This window comes from Cervus canadensis, chromosome 2 (assembly GCF_019320065.1).
Source record: "Cervus canadensis isolate Bull #8, Minnesota chromosome 2, ASM1932006v1, whole genome shotgun sequence".
Classification (NCBI taxonomy): Eukaryota; Metazoa; Chordata; class Mammalia; order Artiodactyla; family Cervidae; genus Cervus; species Cervus canadensis.
The window spans coordinates 25,701,261-25,715,351 of NC_057387.1; the positions used below are offsets into that span (position 1 = coordinate 25,701,261).

The window sequence follows — 14,091 nt, forward strand, 5'->3', positions numbered from 1 at the left end:
GCAGATAACTGGGTAGTTAAAGTCCCCCAGCACCACCAGATCCTGCCCCAAGGCCACTTGGGTAAGTCTACCAAAGAACACAGTGAATCACATCGGTAATGGTGATAATAAAAACTTGGATTTTAATGGCGCTTTTCCTCCCAAGAGCCCAAAGTGCTTCTGCGTATATCATCTCCTCCTCTGCTCCCAGTCCTCCAATCCAGTAGTATTCTGTTCATCCTCTGAATGAAGAGACCAGAGCACCACACAGGGAAGTGGCTAAGCCAGTTCCGTTTAGTGGTCAAGCTTGCATCGCATTAGAAATGCCTGCTTCTAACTCCAGATCCACCGCTCTGCGCTTAGCCTGTGCTCCACCATCAGTCTCCTGATTTGGAATTTCGTTGTGACCATGCACTTAGTTCTGTCCTAGTTTTCATTTAATCCAGAGAGTTTTAAATTGCTGGCTGCCTTTTTCTCAAGCCTGGAAACACTTGTAAATAGTCTTAATGGGCAGTTAGCTTTGTGTCTGTATTTGCTTTTGCCTGGGCTGCAGAATGTTTTTTTTTCCCCCTTGTAGTTTCACATCTAACTGCGTGGTTTTTTCAGGCTTGCTCAAACAGCAGCCCTCATAACAAATGAGCCAGGGCTTATAGGAGAGCCCATTAGGATGAGCGTAGGGGGTGGGAGTGGTGCCCTGTTAGTCATTCTTCTGCTTAAGGCAAGAGGAGACGTTTTTTTCCATTGATGCCAAAGTTGCCCTTCTTTAATTTCTCACTTTGAATTGATAGCACTGGAAGTGAGTCATTAATGAGTCTTTAATCTAAAGAGGAATATTGTTACTATTAACAATGATGAAAAATAATTACCCAATCTGATACTCTCAGTGTCATGACCTTTAGAAGTAGGACTGTTAGTACTTCCATTTTGCACATGAGAAATGAAAGCTTGTGTAGATTAAATAAGAGCCTTAAGACTGCAGGGTTAGGAAACAGTAGACTTGGGCCTGGAACCTGGTCTGTCTGCCTCCAAATCCTAGTTTTTAGCCATGAGTGCTGTAAATGTAGCTACTCAGGAGCTCTGTCATCACCATGAATCATCTTGGTGTGGCTCCTGGGAAAATTCCTATTCCCCACTTTGTCCATCGAGACCTTTTTTCACGTGAAACAAGCTTATCCAGAATGGGTGGCCAACATGTTCACTATAGCAAGAGCTCCATGCCTGGGCTCAGTGCTCATCTTTGCCTCTTTCTGCCTGTGAGGAAAACACAGGGCTAAGATTGATTCCAAATGCATGGTCATGGGTATGCTTTTACCCTCAGTAATTGGGTATGCCCCTTGATCTGGGATTAGATTGATTGATTGATTCAAAATTGTTGTGTTTCATGTGGATGGTGCCCAGAAAATTGGAGCCGAATCAATCTGGTACTTTCTGTTTTTTTATACCTTGCTTTTTGAGCTCTATAGATAATTATACAAAATAATATATGCATAATCAAGATAGATTAAAATACCCAAAGTCTTTATGAAAAACAAATAGTTAATGGGAATAGTAAAATTAATTATCATGATGACCAGTTTTTGAAAACCTATGTATTAGGTGATTTATAGACATTGGCTTATTTATTTATAATTTTAAAAAAAATTGCACAATGTAAATAACACTCTCCCCACCCATTCCATTGAAGAAGGCATGTAGAGCTTAGATAATTCCCTAGAGGAGGTCAGATAGCTAAGTGAGTAGCGAAGGAATAAAGGGAGTGGAATCCTTATCTGGAGTTTGATTGGCAGAAAGTCAAGGTCAAGAGTAGCAGAGCCCCTGGGCTGAAGGTGGATGGCCATGGGAAGGCGAGCCACTGCCTCTGGTCTGTTCCTCTGTGTTGACGAAAGCCTGAAAGGTTGCTCACCACTCGCTCTGTGAAATGAGGCCATTGCTGCTGCATTATTGCTCACAACCAAGGAAGAAAGAACGTGTTGTCCTCCAAATACTTCCTGTCACTTTTTTTTTCTACTTCCTAATATTGCCCTGAAAGACTCAAATGATATATATGAATGTTCAGCTTTTATTTGACTGCTGTAGCCCTCAATGATGGGAAGATTAGGTGAAGTAGAATTTTCAAGCTATTTAACTCACTGAACATCCAAGTCAAAAGTTCTTAACCCTGCTGAACACATGCCAGTCATCCCATCAGACTCTGAGGGGGATTGGTTCCAAGACCAGCCCAAATTTGAGGATGCTCAAGTCTCTTATATAAAGTGGCATTTTGGATTTACATATAACCCACACTCATCATCTCTAGACTACTTATACCTAATACAACATAAATGCTATGTAAAGAGTTGCCAGTTTGCCAAAATTCAAGTTTTGCTTTTTGGAACTTTTTGGAATTTTTTTTTTTTTTGGGGGGGGAATCTTTTCTATCCACAGTTGGTTGAATCCATTTATGTGGAACCTATGGATATGGAGGGCTGACTGTACTTGATGAATTGTTTTATGCCCTAAGGGTAATGTTTGATGACGTATCTCTTATGTTCTGATCCAGTCTCAGGTCTTGGGCCCTCATTGTCCCACATGTTATCTTTGCACCCAGCAAAGGCCATCCTAGGTTATCAGATCTAAAATCACAGGCAGCAAAGCCAGAGCCAGCCAGGACTCATGGCAGCAAGCATCAGAGAGCATGCATCCTCCCAGGTCCCCTGTGCCTGAATAGAGCGACACTCATACCCCTTTCTCCTGTGATGTCTGTGGGGAGGGCACAGTGGAGCCCAGAAAGCCCCAGCGTGGCACTCTCTCCCTCTCCCCAGAGAGCAGCATCTCGGTGGAGGTGGCCAGCAACACCAGCGTCATCCTGGAGGGCGACAATCTGCACCTTTCCTGCAGCATCCGGACGGCGGGCCGGCCTCTTGGCCGCTTCTCCGTCATCTGGCAGCTGGTGGACCGGCAGAACCGCCGCAGCAACATCGTGTGGCTGGACCGAGACGGCACTGTGCAGCCCGGAGCGTCCTACTGGGAGCGCAGCAGGTTTGGGGGCGTCCAGATGGAGCAGGTGCAGCCCAACACGTTCAGCCTGGGCATCTACAACAGCAGGAAGGAGGACGAGGGCCAGTACGATTGCCACGTGACCGAATGGGTGCGGGCCGTGGATGGCGAGTGGCAGGTCGTGGGGGAGCGCCGGGCCAGCACTCCCGTCTCCATCACCGCTCTCGGTAAGTAAGCTCTGCCGTCTTTGGGTGGGACCGCTGGGGAGATGCTCCCGTATCAAGACCCTTCTGGGAAAAAGTCACTCGGTTGTGTCCAACTCTTTGTGACCCCAGGGACTACAGCCCACCAGGCTCCTCTGTCCACGGGATACTGGAGTGGGTTGCCCTTTCCTTCTCCGGGGATCTTCTCAACCCAGGGGTCGAACCCGGGTCTCCTGCACTGCAGGTGGACTCTATACCATCTGAGCCCCCAGGGAAGCACATGGGAAATGGACGGCACCTTCCAAAGGTTTTGATTGAAGAAAGCATTGACAAAGTGTGGATGGGGTTCAGGGAACCAGCAGGGGTTCAGCATGGTGGGCCCAGGGGACGGGTGACAGCTAGGCAGTTACTCCTGGGTCTGGGTGGGAGGAATGAAGTTGTAAGGATTCTGGCCTGGGTGGTCCCAGGTAGAGGAACAAAGGCCACTGCTAAAACTAACCTGGAAGCAGATTCTCTCCCTCCTGCACCCAGGCCCTCCTCTCCAGGGGCTCAGCCCTCCTGGCAGTTTAGAGCCTGGCAGAAAAGGGTAGGACAAAACCTTTCACCATTTATTAGCATTTACTACCCTTCCTGGCTGAGTGTAAACGCTTAAGCTTAATTGTCCCTTAGAATCCTCACCTGGCTTACAAGTAAACACTGTCATTTTACAAGGAGATCCTGAGACAGGATAACTCATTTGCCCAGGGCTATGGCTTTTATATGACAGACCCACAGTCTTGAACCCAGGAAACCAGCAATCTGCCTTAAAATTATTTCCAAAGCCTGTGTTTTTATCTTTTCCTCCATACGGCTCTTCCTAAAGAAAGCCATTTCCTGATTAGCATGAAATTAAGATACCTTGATATTTGCTAAAACCAGGGTATATTAGATTTCCTTCTTACGGGGTAGTTAAAGAGGCTTCCGTCAACATTTATCTGCCTAATAGAATCTGTATATTACATTTTACAAGACCAGTCAGCTACTTTGCTGGGAATGTGCCTTGTCATGTTAGGTGTTCCTGTTTGCCATGAGACTGTGACATCCGTTGTCCTCAGCGATTTCACATCCCACCTCTGGACCATGCTCACCTTCCTCGTCGATAGGGCCGCTGCTGTTTCTGGGCACACCCCACTGGAAGTGGCAGCCCCAAGTGGTTTTGCCCTCACCGAAGTCCTGTGTCACCACCCGCCCCAGATCAGAACTACTTTTCCTTTCCAAAGCATAATCCCAAAGATTGACCTGCTTTCTGCGCTCATCATGCAGCTCAGATTTCTGTCTCTGAAAGCCTCATCTAGTGGTTGAGTTTCCTGTTCAGCTCAATCCCTGAGCCTCTGCTCAGCATCCCCTGTGAACATATGAGAAAGGAACCTGTGAAGAGAGTCCTGGGTGTCCAACAGGGGGAGTCTCTCCTGTGCTGTGAGGCTAAGAGTGTCTGAGGGGTGGTTAGAGTTAGAAGTAATTTTATAGCATCAGGTTGTCCTCTGAATTTTTTAAAAACCATATATATATATATATATATATATATATATATTTTAACTTTTTGGCTTTTCTGGGTCTTTGTTGGGGCACAGGCTTAGTTGCACCATGGCATGTGGGATCTTAGTTCCCTGACCAGGGATCAAACCCAGTCCTCTGTATTAGAAGGCTGATTCTCAACCACTGGACCACTAGGGAAGTCCCTGTCCTCTGAATTTTTTCATATTCATCATATGTCTGTGGTTCCCATGGCCAGGACTCACCAAGGGATTCTGACCTAACTCTGCCAAAAGATTTCATTCCGTACCTTGTCTTTTACCAATGGAGCTTAGAGTACTTTCCTTTATGTCTTTTTTTTTTTAAAAAGCAAACTATATATGTAACAATATAGTGTCACTATATTACTATATATGTAACAAAATACAGTAATACTGTAATAGTAGCTTGGAAGGTACTATTCCAAGTATTTCACAAATACTAACTCATTTAATCTCCACAAAGACCCATTTTACAGGTGGGGAAATAGAGGCAAAACATTAAGTAACTCATTTAATGTCACACAAGTAGAAAGTGTCAAAGTTGGGCATCTGGCTCCAGGGTCTGTGCCTTTAACCTAACCACTGCCTTAGGCTTCCCAGGAGTAAAGCCACCTAATAATGCCCCTGAAATCAGTGATATACATGTTTGTAGTCTGAATGCCTTTTACTGGCAGCTTGATAGTGGGCAATTTATTTATCCTCTCTGGGCCTCCTCTGTTTCTCCATCTGTAAGAAAAGAGTGATAAGCCCACCTGTCCTGCAAGGTTGTTTTGAGGATTCAGTGAAGTGAGGGGAAAGTGAAGCAGTTGGCACCATGCCGGGCACATAGATAGCGCTCAGGAAATTCTGGCTGCTCTCAGTTTTAGCACCATAACCAACGTGTTAATGGTCCGTCATACTCTCAGGGCTGACAGGACTCTCATCACCCATCTGGAGGAGTCAGTATTTTGCATTAGGGATGCTGGAATATGGAGAGACTCAGTCTAGCACACCTGCAGGGCCCCTCTTCGCCCAAGGTCCCCCCTTCTGAAGATCAGTCCCTCCTGCTGTGGGTCCTTTGCTGCCTCTTTTCCCTGGATTCCATGAGGAGATGAAAGTCAGACTGGGGAGCCAGCCCGAGCTGCGCTGCCCGGGGAGCATGGACACCTGTTCCACCTGCCTCCCGCTTCTCCACCACAAGTGCGCTGATGGGCCGGGCATGAAGGAGATTGGCACTGGGCTTCTTTCTCCTGTTTCAGCATGGAATCCAAGCTGTCTAGGGACGGTCCCACCTCCATGTACTCAGTCTCTGCTGTTCAGGGGTGGGGCGGGTGGGCATTGACGTAACACAAATCCATGTGAAGGTTTCATTAGGAAGGCTCTGCTAGTGCTGCTTAAGGAGAATCACCGCCAGCCTCTTTATTTGAGGTCCTGTGAATTGTTGGGTTTGTGTGTCAACACGCTAGCAGAAGTAACACTGACCTGGGCATCAAAAGAGCCCCCTGTTCTTTACATCTGTGTCTCTTTTGCTGTTTTGCACAGAGGGTCACCATTACCATCTTTCTAAATTGCATATATATGCATTAATATACTGTATTGGTGTATTTCTTTCTGACTTACTTCACTCTGTATAATAGACTCCAGTTTCATCCACTTCATTAGAACTGATTCAAATGCATTCTTTTTAGTAGCTGAGTAATATTCCATCGTGTATATATACCACAACTTTCTTATCCATTTGTCTGCCGATGGACATCTAGGGCAAAAACCACTACAATATTGTAAAGTAATTAGCCTCCAATTAAATTGGTTAATTAATTAAAAAAAAAAGAGCCCCGTGTGTGAACCTTTGTTCTGTTAGGAAACAGAAAAACAAAACAAAGCTTTTGCCAGGAGCCCTGTCACTGCATCCCACTGCCCTGAGGAAGACAAGTGTGTGTCTCCATGCAGATATATTTGTCTATCTACCTCTCTCTGCTCTCTCCAGAAACAGGCTTCGCGGTCACCGCCATCTCCCGCACACCGGGGGTGACCTATTGTGACTCCTTCGACCTGCAGTGCATCATCAAACCCCATTATCCCTCCCGGGTCCCCGTGTCAGTGACGTGGCGGTTCCAGCCGGTGGGCACCATCGAGTTCCACGATCTGGTGACCTTCACCCGGGATGGAGGAGTCCAGTGGGGGGACAGGTCTTCCAGCTTCCGGACCCGGACGGCCATCGAGAAGGCGGAATCCAGCAACAACGTCCGGCTGAGCATCAGCCGAGCCAGCGACACGGAGGCGGGCAAGTACCAGTGTGTGGCGGAGCTGTGGCGGAGGAACTACAACAGCAGCTGGACGCGGCTGGCCGAGAGGACCTCCAACCTGCTAGAAATCCGGGTGCTGCAGCCAGGTGAGGGTCCCGGGCGGGTCCCACGTGCCTCTTCCGGCTGATGAGATGCAGGGAGGCAGGACGAGTCAAGTGCTGAGCCCTTGGCTGGGCTGCTCTTATTTCCCAGCTTTCTAGTTCGAGAAATTTCAAATGTGCAGGAAGCTATAAGACTCGTATTCCCTTTCTGTGATGACCAGTTGTTCACATCTTACCAAGTTTGTTTCTCCCTCTGTGGGTCAGTTTTTGTTGTTTTTGAGCCATTTAAGAGTAAGTTGCCAACATCAGGACACTTCCTCCTAAATACTTCCAGTGTGGGTCTCTGAAGATCAGGACTGGGTCCCACCCAACCACAATAGCGGGCTTCCCAGGTGGTTCAGTGGTAAAGAATCCGCCTGCCAATGTAGGAGACGTGGGTTCGATTCCTGGGTCAGGAGGATCCCTTGGAGCAGGAAATGGCAACCCACTCCAGTGTTCTTGCCCAGAGAATTCCATGGACTGGAGCCCACCAGGCTCCAGTCCATGGGATCGTGAAGAGCCAGACACGACTGAGCACACATACACACTCTAGAACCACAACAGCGTTGTCAGACTCTGGGAATTTAACACGATTATAGAACAGTACCAGCATTTTGCCAGTTGTCCTGAAAATGCCCCTTATAGTGTTTTCTCCTTCCAAACCCGCTTCGAGTCACGGGTCACGATCGTATTTAGTTGTCATGTCTCTTTAGACTCCTTTAATCCAGGACACTTCCCCAGTCGCTTGTATGAGTGTGTGTTTGTGTGTGTGTGTGAAAATGTTGATATCCGTGAGGTATGCAGGCCAGCTTGACTGTTTTGTGGAAAACTCTGTCTCTTAATGTCATCTCCTGTGATCCTTGCCACAGTGATGTGAACAAGGTACCCATTGTCCCCTGTTTGCAGACAGGAACCTCAGAGATGAAAGGGAGAATAACAGACTCTTACTGAATGTTTGCTTTGCACTGGGTACTTGGGATTATTTTATGAAAATTTCACAACAACCCCAGGAAAGGTTAAGTGATCAGCCCAGGGTCATGTAGCTGGTGAATGGAGCCATGTTTGAATCCTTTCCCCCACACTGTTTCCTTGACCTAGGCCCTGTCCTCCTGCCCTGGATTTGAGCACTTGAGTGCCCTCCTCTCCCGGGCAGGTGGAATCTCTCTTACATCAGGTTGCAAGGACACACTCATTTGGGGAGCCTTAGTCAGGGGGCAGTGTGCAAACACTCTCACCTTAATCACGCCCTTCCTCTAATGAGAGGGTAAGTTTGTGCTGCTCTTTTGGTTTTCTCTGTGTATGTACCTGTCTCCATTTAGGTTGGTGGCAGGCAGAGGGTGGAGCCTGGCCCTGAGCAGGAGAGCACCAGCAGCCATGCAGTGAAGGGTGGGGTCTTTGCAGAGACTTTGCAGAGATACCTCACCGACTTTGCAAAGATGGTTTGAACACCTTGCAAAAAGAGTGTTTCTGATTGCTCACAGCCATGGTGTGCGCCCAAGCCCCATCTGCTCCACCGCTGCAAATGATCACAGTGTTTGTTATTTTCAGCAACGTGAGGTTACAAAATGGCAACATCTGGGCTTATCCTTCACCTCTTCTAGCCCCATAGCAGGGTCCTGTTTGGAGTGAATGACAGGGATGGTTCCCTGGCCAATTAGAGCCGAAGCTTGGACAACAAGATGCTGGGGAAGAGGCTGTTCTGCTGAAGTGGATTTGCAGGTTAATGGGGGGTTAAGCAGAGACCCTGTTTTGTGTGAACCCTTGTTGTGGAAAATGCTGAGGGACCCACTTGTCTGCCTTTCTGAGTAATTGCATCCTTTGTGGTCTCCTCTGTCCTCACGGTCAGATTGTGAACGCCCTCAGTGCCTGTCACGTGGTTCCAGCTACAGAAGGCAGAGGAAGTACTGACCCTAGGACCTTGACTGGTGCTGCCTTTTCAAATAAATTCCTAATACTTGCTTGTTTGTCTTACTACTTAGAAGCTAAGACGGAAGTACTTAAGGAAAGAAAAAGGAATTTGTTCATTGAAGATTCTAGTTATTTGGATTTGGATTAATTCTGGTGCTACTAAAGGGGAAGTGGGGCTTCTCAGGTGATAAGAATCCACCTGGGATGCAGGAAACGTGGGTTCGATCCCTGGGTCGGGAAGATGCCCTGGAGAAGGAAATGGCAACCCAGTCCAGTATTTTTGCCTGGGAAATCCCATGGACAGAGGAGCCTGGGGGGCTACAGTCCCTGGGGTCACAAAGAGTCAGACATGGCTTAGCAACTGAAACAACAACAGCTAAAGGGGAAAGGAGACAGAAATGTACTAAATACCTCTTGGGTTCCAGGCTTTGTGCTTCGTTCCTCTGTTTTCTTTTCAAATTCATCCAGCAGTGAAATAGTATAGATGTCTTTATGCCCATTTTGCTAATGAGGAAACCTAGGCTCCCAGTGTTTAGGAGCCTTGATAGGGACAGTTTGCTTGTCAGATGGAAAACAGATTGGAACAAGGAACCTAGGTTGCTTTGATATCCATGTATCTCCATTTTCCATTACATCATTTTATTGCCCCCTGGAGAGTTAGGGGACCCGGGATCTGCTCTGAGGGCTATATGTTCAATTCTCACATGGCTTACACTGAGTCAGTTTGTTTGTGATTTCACCATGAAGCGAGAACAAGCAGCGACAGGCATGGGAGACTTGGGAGCAAGTGCCGGGTGCTTGGCCTCTGCTCAGAGGTGCATGGTAATGCACTTGGCTGGCCCTCTGGGGGCCGCAGAGAACAAGGTGGGAGCTGAGGCTGAGCGTGCGCAGCTCCCGGGAGGGACGACGGCACCAGAGAGGGCACATCCCCCTTAAGTGTTCTGATCGCTCCTTATCAAATATTTATGCACTTAGCACTTAATATTTTCCAAAGGGCTTTGTGTTCATTTTTACTCTTTTCCTCACACACCCTGGTTGTTACTAGAGCTTTTATTTGGGGAAAGTAGAAGTGGAGAAATACCAGAGGGATGACCACTCGCTGGACTGTGTATTGGACACTTGGTGTAGATGGCCCTCAGTCACCTTTCCTGCAGCCTTGGGAAGAAAGTACTGCTTGTCCGTTTTATAAATGGAATATCTGCGGCTCCAAGAGGTCAGGGCTTGCCAGAGTCCAAAAGCAGTGGGAAACAGGGGTGGGAATCCAGGTATGAACTGCCTTAAAAAGCAGTTGGGGTGGATGAAAGGGAGACTTTGGCCTTTTTTAGACTGTATATCAGAAATTATTCTTTCTTGGACTTCCCTGGTGGTCCAGTGGTTAAAACTCTGTGCTTCTACTACAGAGGGCACAGGTTCCATCCCTGATTAGGGAACTAAGATCCTACATGCTGCATAGTACAACCCCTCCCAACCCTACCCCCCAAAAAATCCTTTCTGCATTCAGTTAATCTCATTTTCAGAAGCAGTTTCTCTTTGTAGAGTGCTGTGTGGAGGTATTTCATTACTGGTGGCAGAAGAAGTAACGGCAGTAGTGATATCAGCTGATCTCTATTGAGCATTTCTGGTGTGCCCATCACCACCCTGAATGGTTTATATACAATAACACTCGTCATTCTTAGTCCATGCAGTTCCATGAGGGGGTGCTGGTTTCACCCATTTTATAGGTGAGGACACTGACACAGAGGATAAATAAATTACCCAGCGATCCATAATAAGTGGCAGAGGCAAGATTCAAATCCAGACAGGCAGTCTGGCTCCAGAGTCCAGGCTCTTTATTTTATTCTATTATGGTATTTTTTTCTCCCTCTCAGGAATCTTCTTTGGTAACATACACTTGGATTTAATCCACCCTCTCTCTCAGGCTTGCCATCCCTGAGCCCCTTTAGCAGATTCTTAAATTTGTTTTCTTCAATTGGAATCACAAAGTCCCTGTAGAGGTTCTTCCAGACACAGTTTGCTCATGGTGAAGGAGTTTAAACTGTGCCTCCTTGAACACCTCTGTTTCTTCTCACTTCTGCCACCAGATGGCTCCAAGGCTTGGGGACACCAGAGCTCAATCCAGTGCTGGCTTCTCTTCTTTTGACTCTGCTTCCAGACTCTGCTTCCACATCATGCCTCTCAAACCGTGGGTTCTTAACCCTGCTCTGGTGTTTTCCATAGGAACATCATCGCCCCACCCCCTGCCCTTTGAGAAGATGCTTTTGTTGAATATGCTTGTTCCAGCAGCGTGAAGTAGAAACCCGGGGACTGCTGGCTCGCTCACGGCGGTCCTTTTATCAGCTCTCTACATCTGGTGTCATCTGCTCCCGAGAAGACTCTGTATGCTCTGTGCCCTAGACCAGTCCTTGTCAGAGCCACCGACTGACCTGGCCACACCACGGCTCTTTGTTTCTTTGAAATCCCTGGCTGGATGGCGTGATAAACATATTGTGGATCCAATTATTGACCATTCTAGATGCACGCTTCATGTTCCAAATGCACATCCGTAAGGAAATCTTCAAGGAACACCATCACCCCTCCTGTCTTGTTGATTTAGCTTAGCCTTTACTACCATTGAAGGCAGACTGTAACACCACAAGGGGCATTTAAGCAGGACGTTTAAGCCAGTTCAGCATATTTTATTCTTAGCTCTTAATCAGTTATTTTCCTTTTAATTTTGAAGCATTGCTTTGCTTCCTTCTGATTTTCTTGAGCACCCGAAACACCCTCCAATTATATATCCCTAAATACAGAAGCAATAAGGGAAATGTCAGCACTCATTTTCCAAATATTTACAACCGTTATCTTGGTCTGGCTATTAAATATTGCACATTGAAATTGACAAAGCAATAAACAAGCTTCTAGGAGGACAGCCTCCGGTGTAGAAAGCCGACTTGTCAGTGGGTGTATTCTGCGGGGATTTTGCTGATGGGCAGTTGGGATGAATATTTAATACCCTCTGGATGCTGCCAAATCCGTTCTCTCCAATTTCTCATTGCTGACCTGGCAGGTTGGGCGAGCTGAGGGCTCTTTGCTTTGACTTCCGTGAGTCCGGGGCCTGTGACAGTGGCTCTCCCTGGCAGAGTCTAGCAGGTGACAGGCTGTCCTGTCCTTCAGAGGGGTTGGCCCCTCCTTTCTTTCAGGGGAACCTGAGGTTCTCTTTCCATCTCGTGTGCCTGTGGTATCTGCCCGCTGGGTGTTGAGAGAGAGGGAGTGAGCATGACAGCAAGAGCCCTGGAGGAGCCCCCCCCCCCGCCCCCCGCCGTGCCTCAGGCCTTGTTGTCATGGTAACACCAGGTGCACCTGTTTGGAGTCTTTGAGCAAGGGTCAGTGCTCTGTCTGCAGACAGGTAAGGCAGACAGGGCGTGTCTGGGTTACCCTAATTAGCTGCTTCTGCCTCCTGACTTTTACTGGTTTCTCCTCGCTTGCTTCTCCCTCCCAGGGCCTTCTACGAGCATGTTTGAGCACCTGCTGTGTGCCGGCTTCTGTGCTAGGTGCTGTGGCTGCCGTGATGGGTGTGTCAGGGCTTGCCTCTCAGGCTGGCCAGAGGCTAGTTCAGGGGATAGGCCATAGTGTTGAGCGGAGAAGCAGTTTGCATGGGGGTGGGTGGCAGGAAGGAGCGGCAGGGCTTTCAGGCTCAGAGTTGTGAATAAAGAACATCACAAGGGAGGCAGCCACGTGCTTGTGACTGAAGCCTAGGGTTGGGGAGAGATGGGGTTGGCAGGGGCCAGGGGAGCCCCACTTCTACAAGACAGCATGGAGCATCAGAGTTTATGAAGGTTAGAAGCAAGGACAGACCAGACAGCCTGGGTTTGAATCTTGGCTCTACCACTTATCAGAAGTGTGACTTTGAGCAAGTATCTTTATAGAACTGGGGGTGATAATATTTATTGCATAGGTCTGGTGAGGACCAGATAGTTAATATTTATAAAAGGCTTAGAGCAGTGCTCAGCACATAGAAAGGATTGTATAATTGTGTGAAGAAAAATATTCTAAACTGGGCAGATAAGACTTGGGGCCACATTCATTATGTTCTCCTTTTTTTAATAACAGTTTGTAGTAGTAGTCCCTTTCCTACTCTAAAATAAAATTCACATGGTCACAGACAATATGACTTCCTCCGCATGTAATCTTTAAGAACTGTTGCTGTTGTTGTTCATCGTTGAGTTGCTCAGTCGTGTCCGACTATTTGCTACCCCATGGACTGCAGCACTTCAGGCTTCCCTGTCCTTCACCATCTCCCGGAGTTTGGTCAAACTCATGTCCATTGAGTCAATGATGTTACAACACCCTTATGGTGGCAGAATGGAGAAATTTTTTTAGAAGTAGTTTGTAATAAAGCAATAAATTCTAACACGTCAGTGCTCAGGGGGGTTACTGTTGGAGGATCGGTCCCCGGTTCATGCTGCCGGGCAGAGGCCCTGCTCCCCACCGCATTGCTCCACCTGATTGTGTCGGTGGTACCACCTCTGAGCAGCATTGTTGTCTGGACCGGTTTCCAAGAGCAACTCATGAGATAATGCTGAACAGAGCAAAGGAAACCCCTCCCTTGATTTGCCTAGCATATGTCAAAGCTATGAAAAAAAACAATAAGTATTGTGTTGATAGCCAAATGAAAAGTGCTAGGTACTAGGCACAGAGTTTTCACTTCGATGAATGTCATTTGAAAGTCACACGGGACACGAGGCAGAGACCTCTTGCACAGAGTCAGCCCAGGTTGGTTTACAGAATCTACTGGCTTTAGTCCATCTCATATTCTGTACCCCCCGCCCCCTGATTTCCCTGGCGTCCCTGAGGGCCTTGCTGTCCTGTTGAGAACTGCTGTGTGGGGAGCCGCAGGCAGGCCCTAAGCTGGGAGCTGCGAGGTCCTGTGTGCAGCCTAGGACGCTCTCCCTGGTGAGACTGAGGCTGGAGTATAAGGTCTGAGAAGGAGACAGTTAGGGGCTCAACTAGGGTATGAGCATGGGGAGGGGAGGGGGGCTAAGGTGGTGTTAAGGCTGTAGGGACTCTAAGGTGTAACTGCTGACTGGCAGGTGCCTTTGCCCCCTCCTTTCTTTTTTTTGGGGTGGGG

At 47.7% G+C, this 14,091-nt stretch overlaps 1 protein-coding gene across 4 annotated transcripts in view; it reads left to right on the forward strand.

Annotated features, from left to right (window-relative positions):
• The window catches only part of IGSF3 (immunoglobulin superfamily member 3), a 111,528-nt gene that overhangs the window by 74,428 nt on the left and 23,009 nt on the right, over positions 1-14,091 (forward strand). For 2 of the 4 annotated variants that reach the window (XM_043459815.1, XM_043459822.1), the window contains exons 6-8: positions 2-61; positions 2,781-3,182; positions 6,678-7,082. In XM_043459815.1, the coding sequence (XP_043315750.1) occupies positions 2-61; positions 2,781-3,182; positions 6,678-7,082 (867 nt within the window). The remainder of the gene's footprint in view (position 1; positions 62-2,780; positions 3,183-6,677; positions 7,083-14,091) is intronic. The other 2 variants (XM_043459828.1, XM_043459832.1) reach the window with 2 other exon arrangements.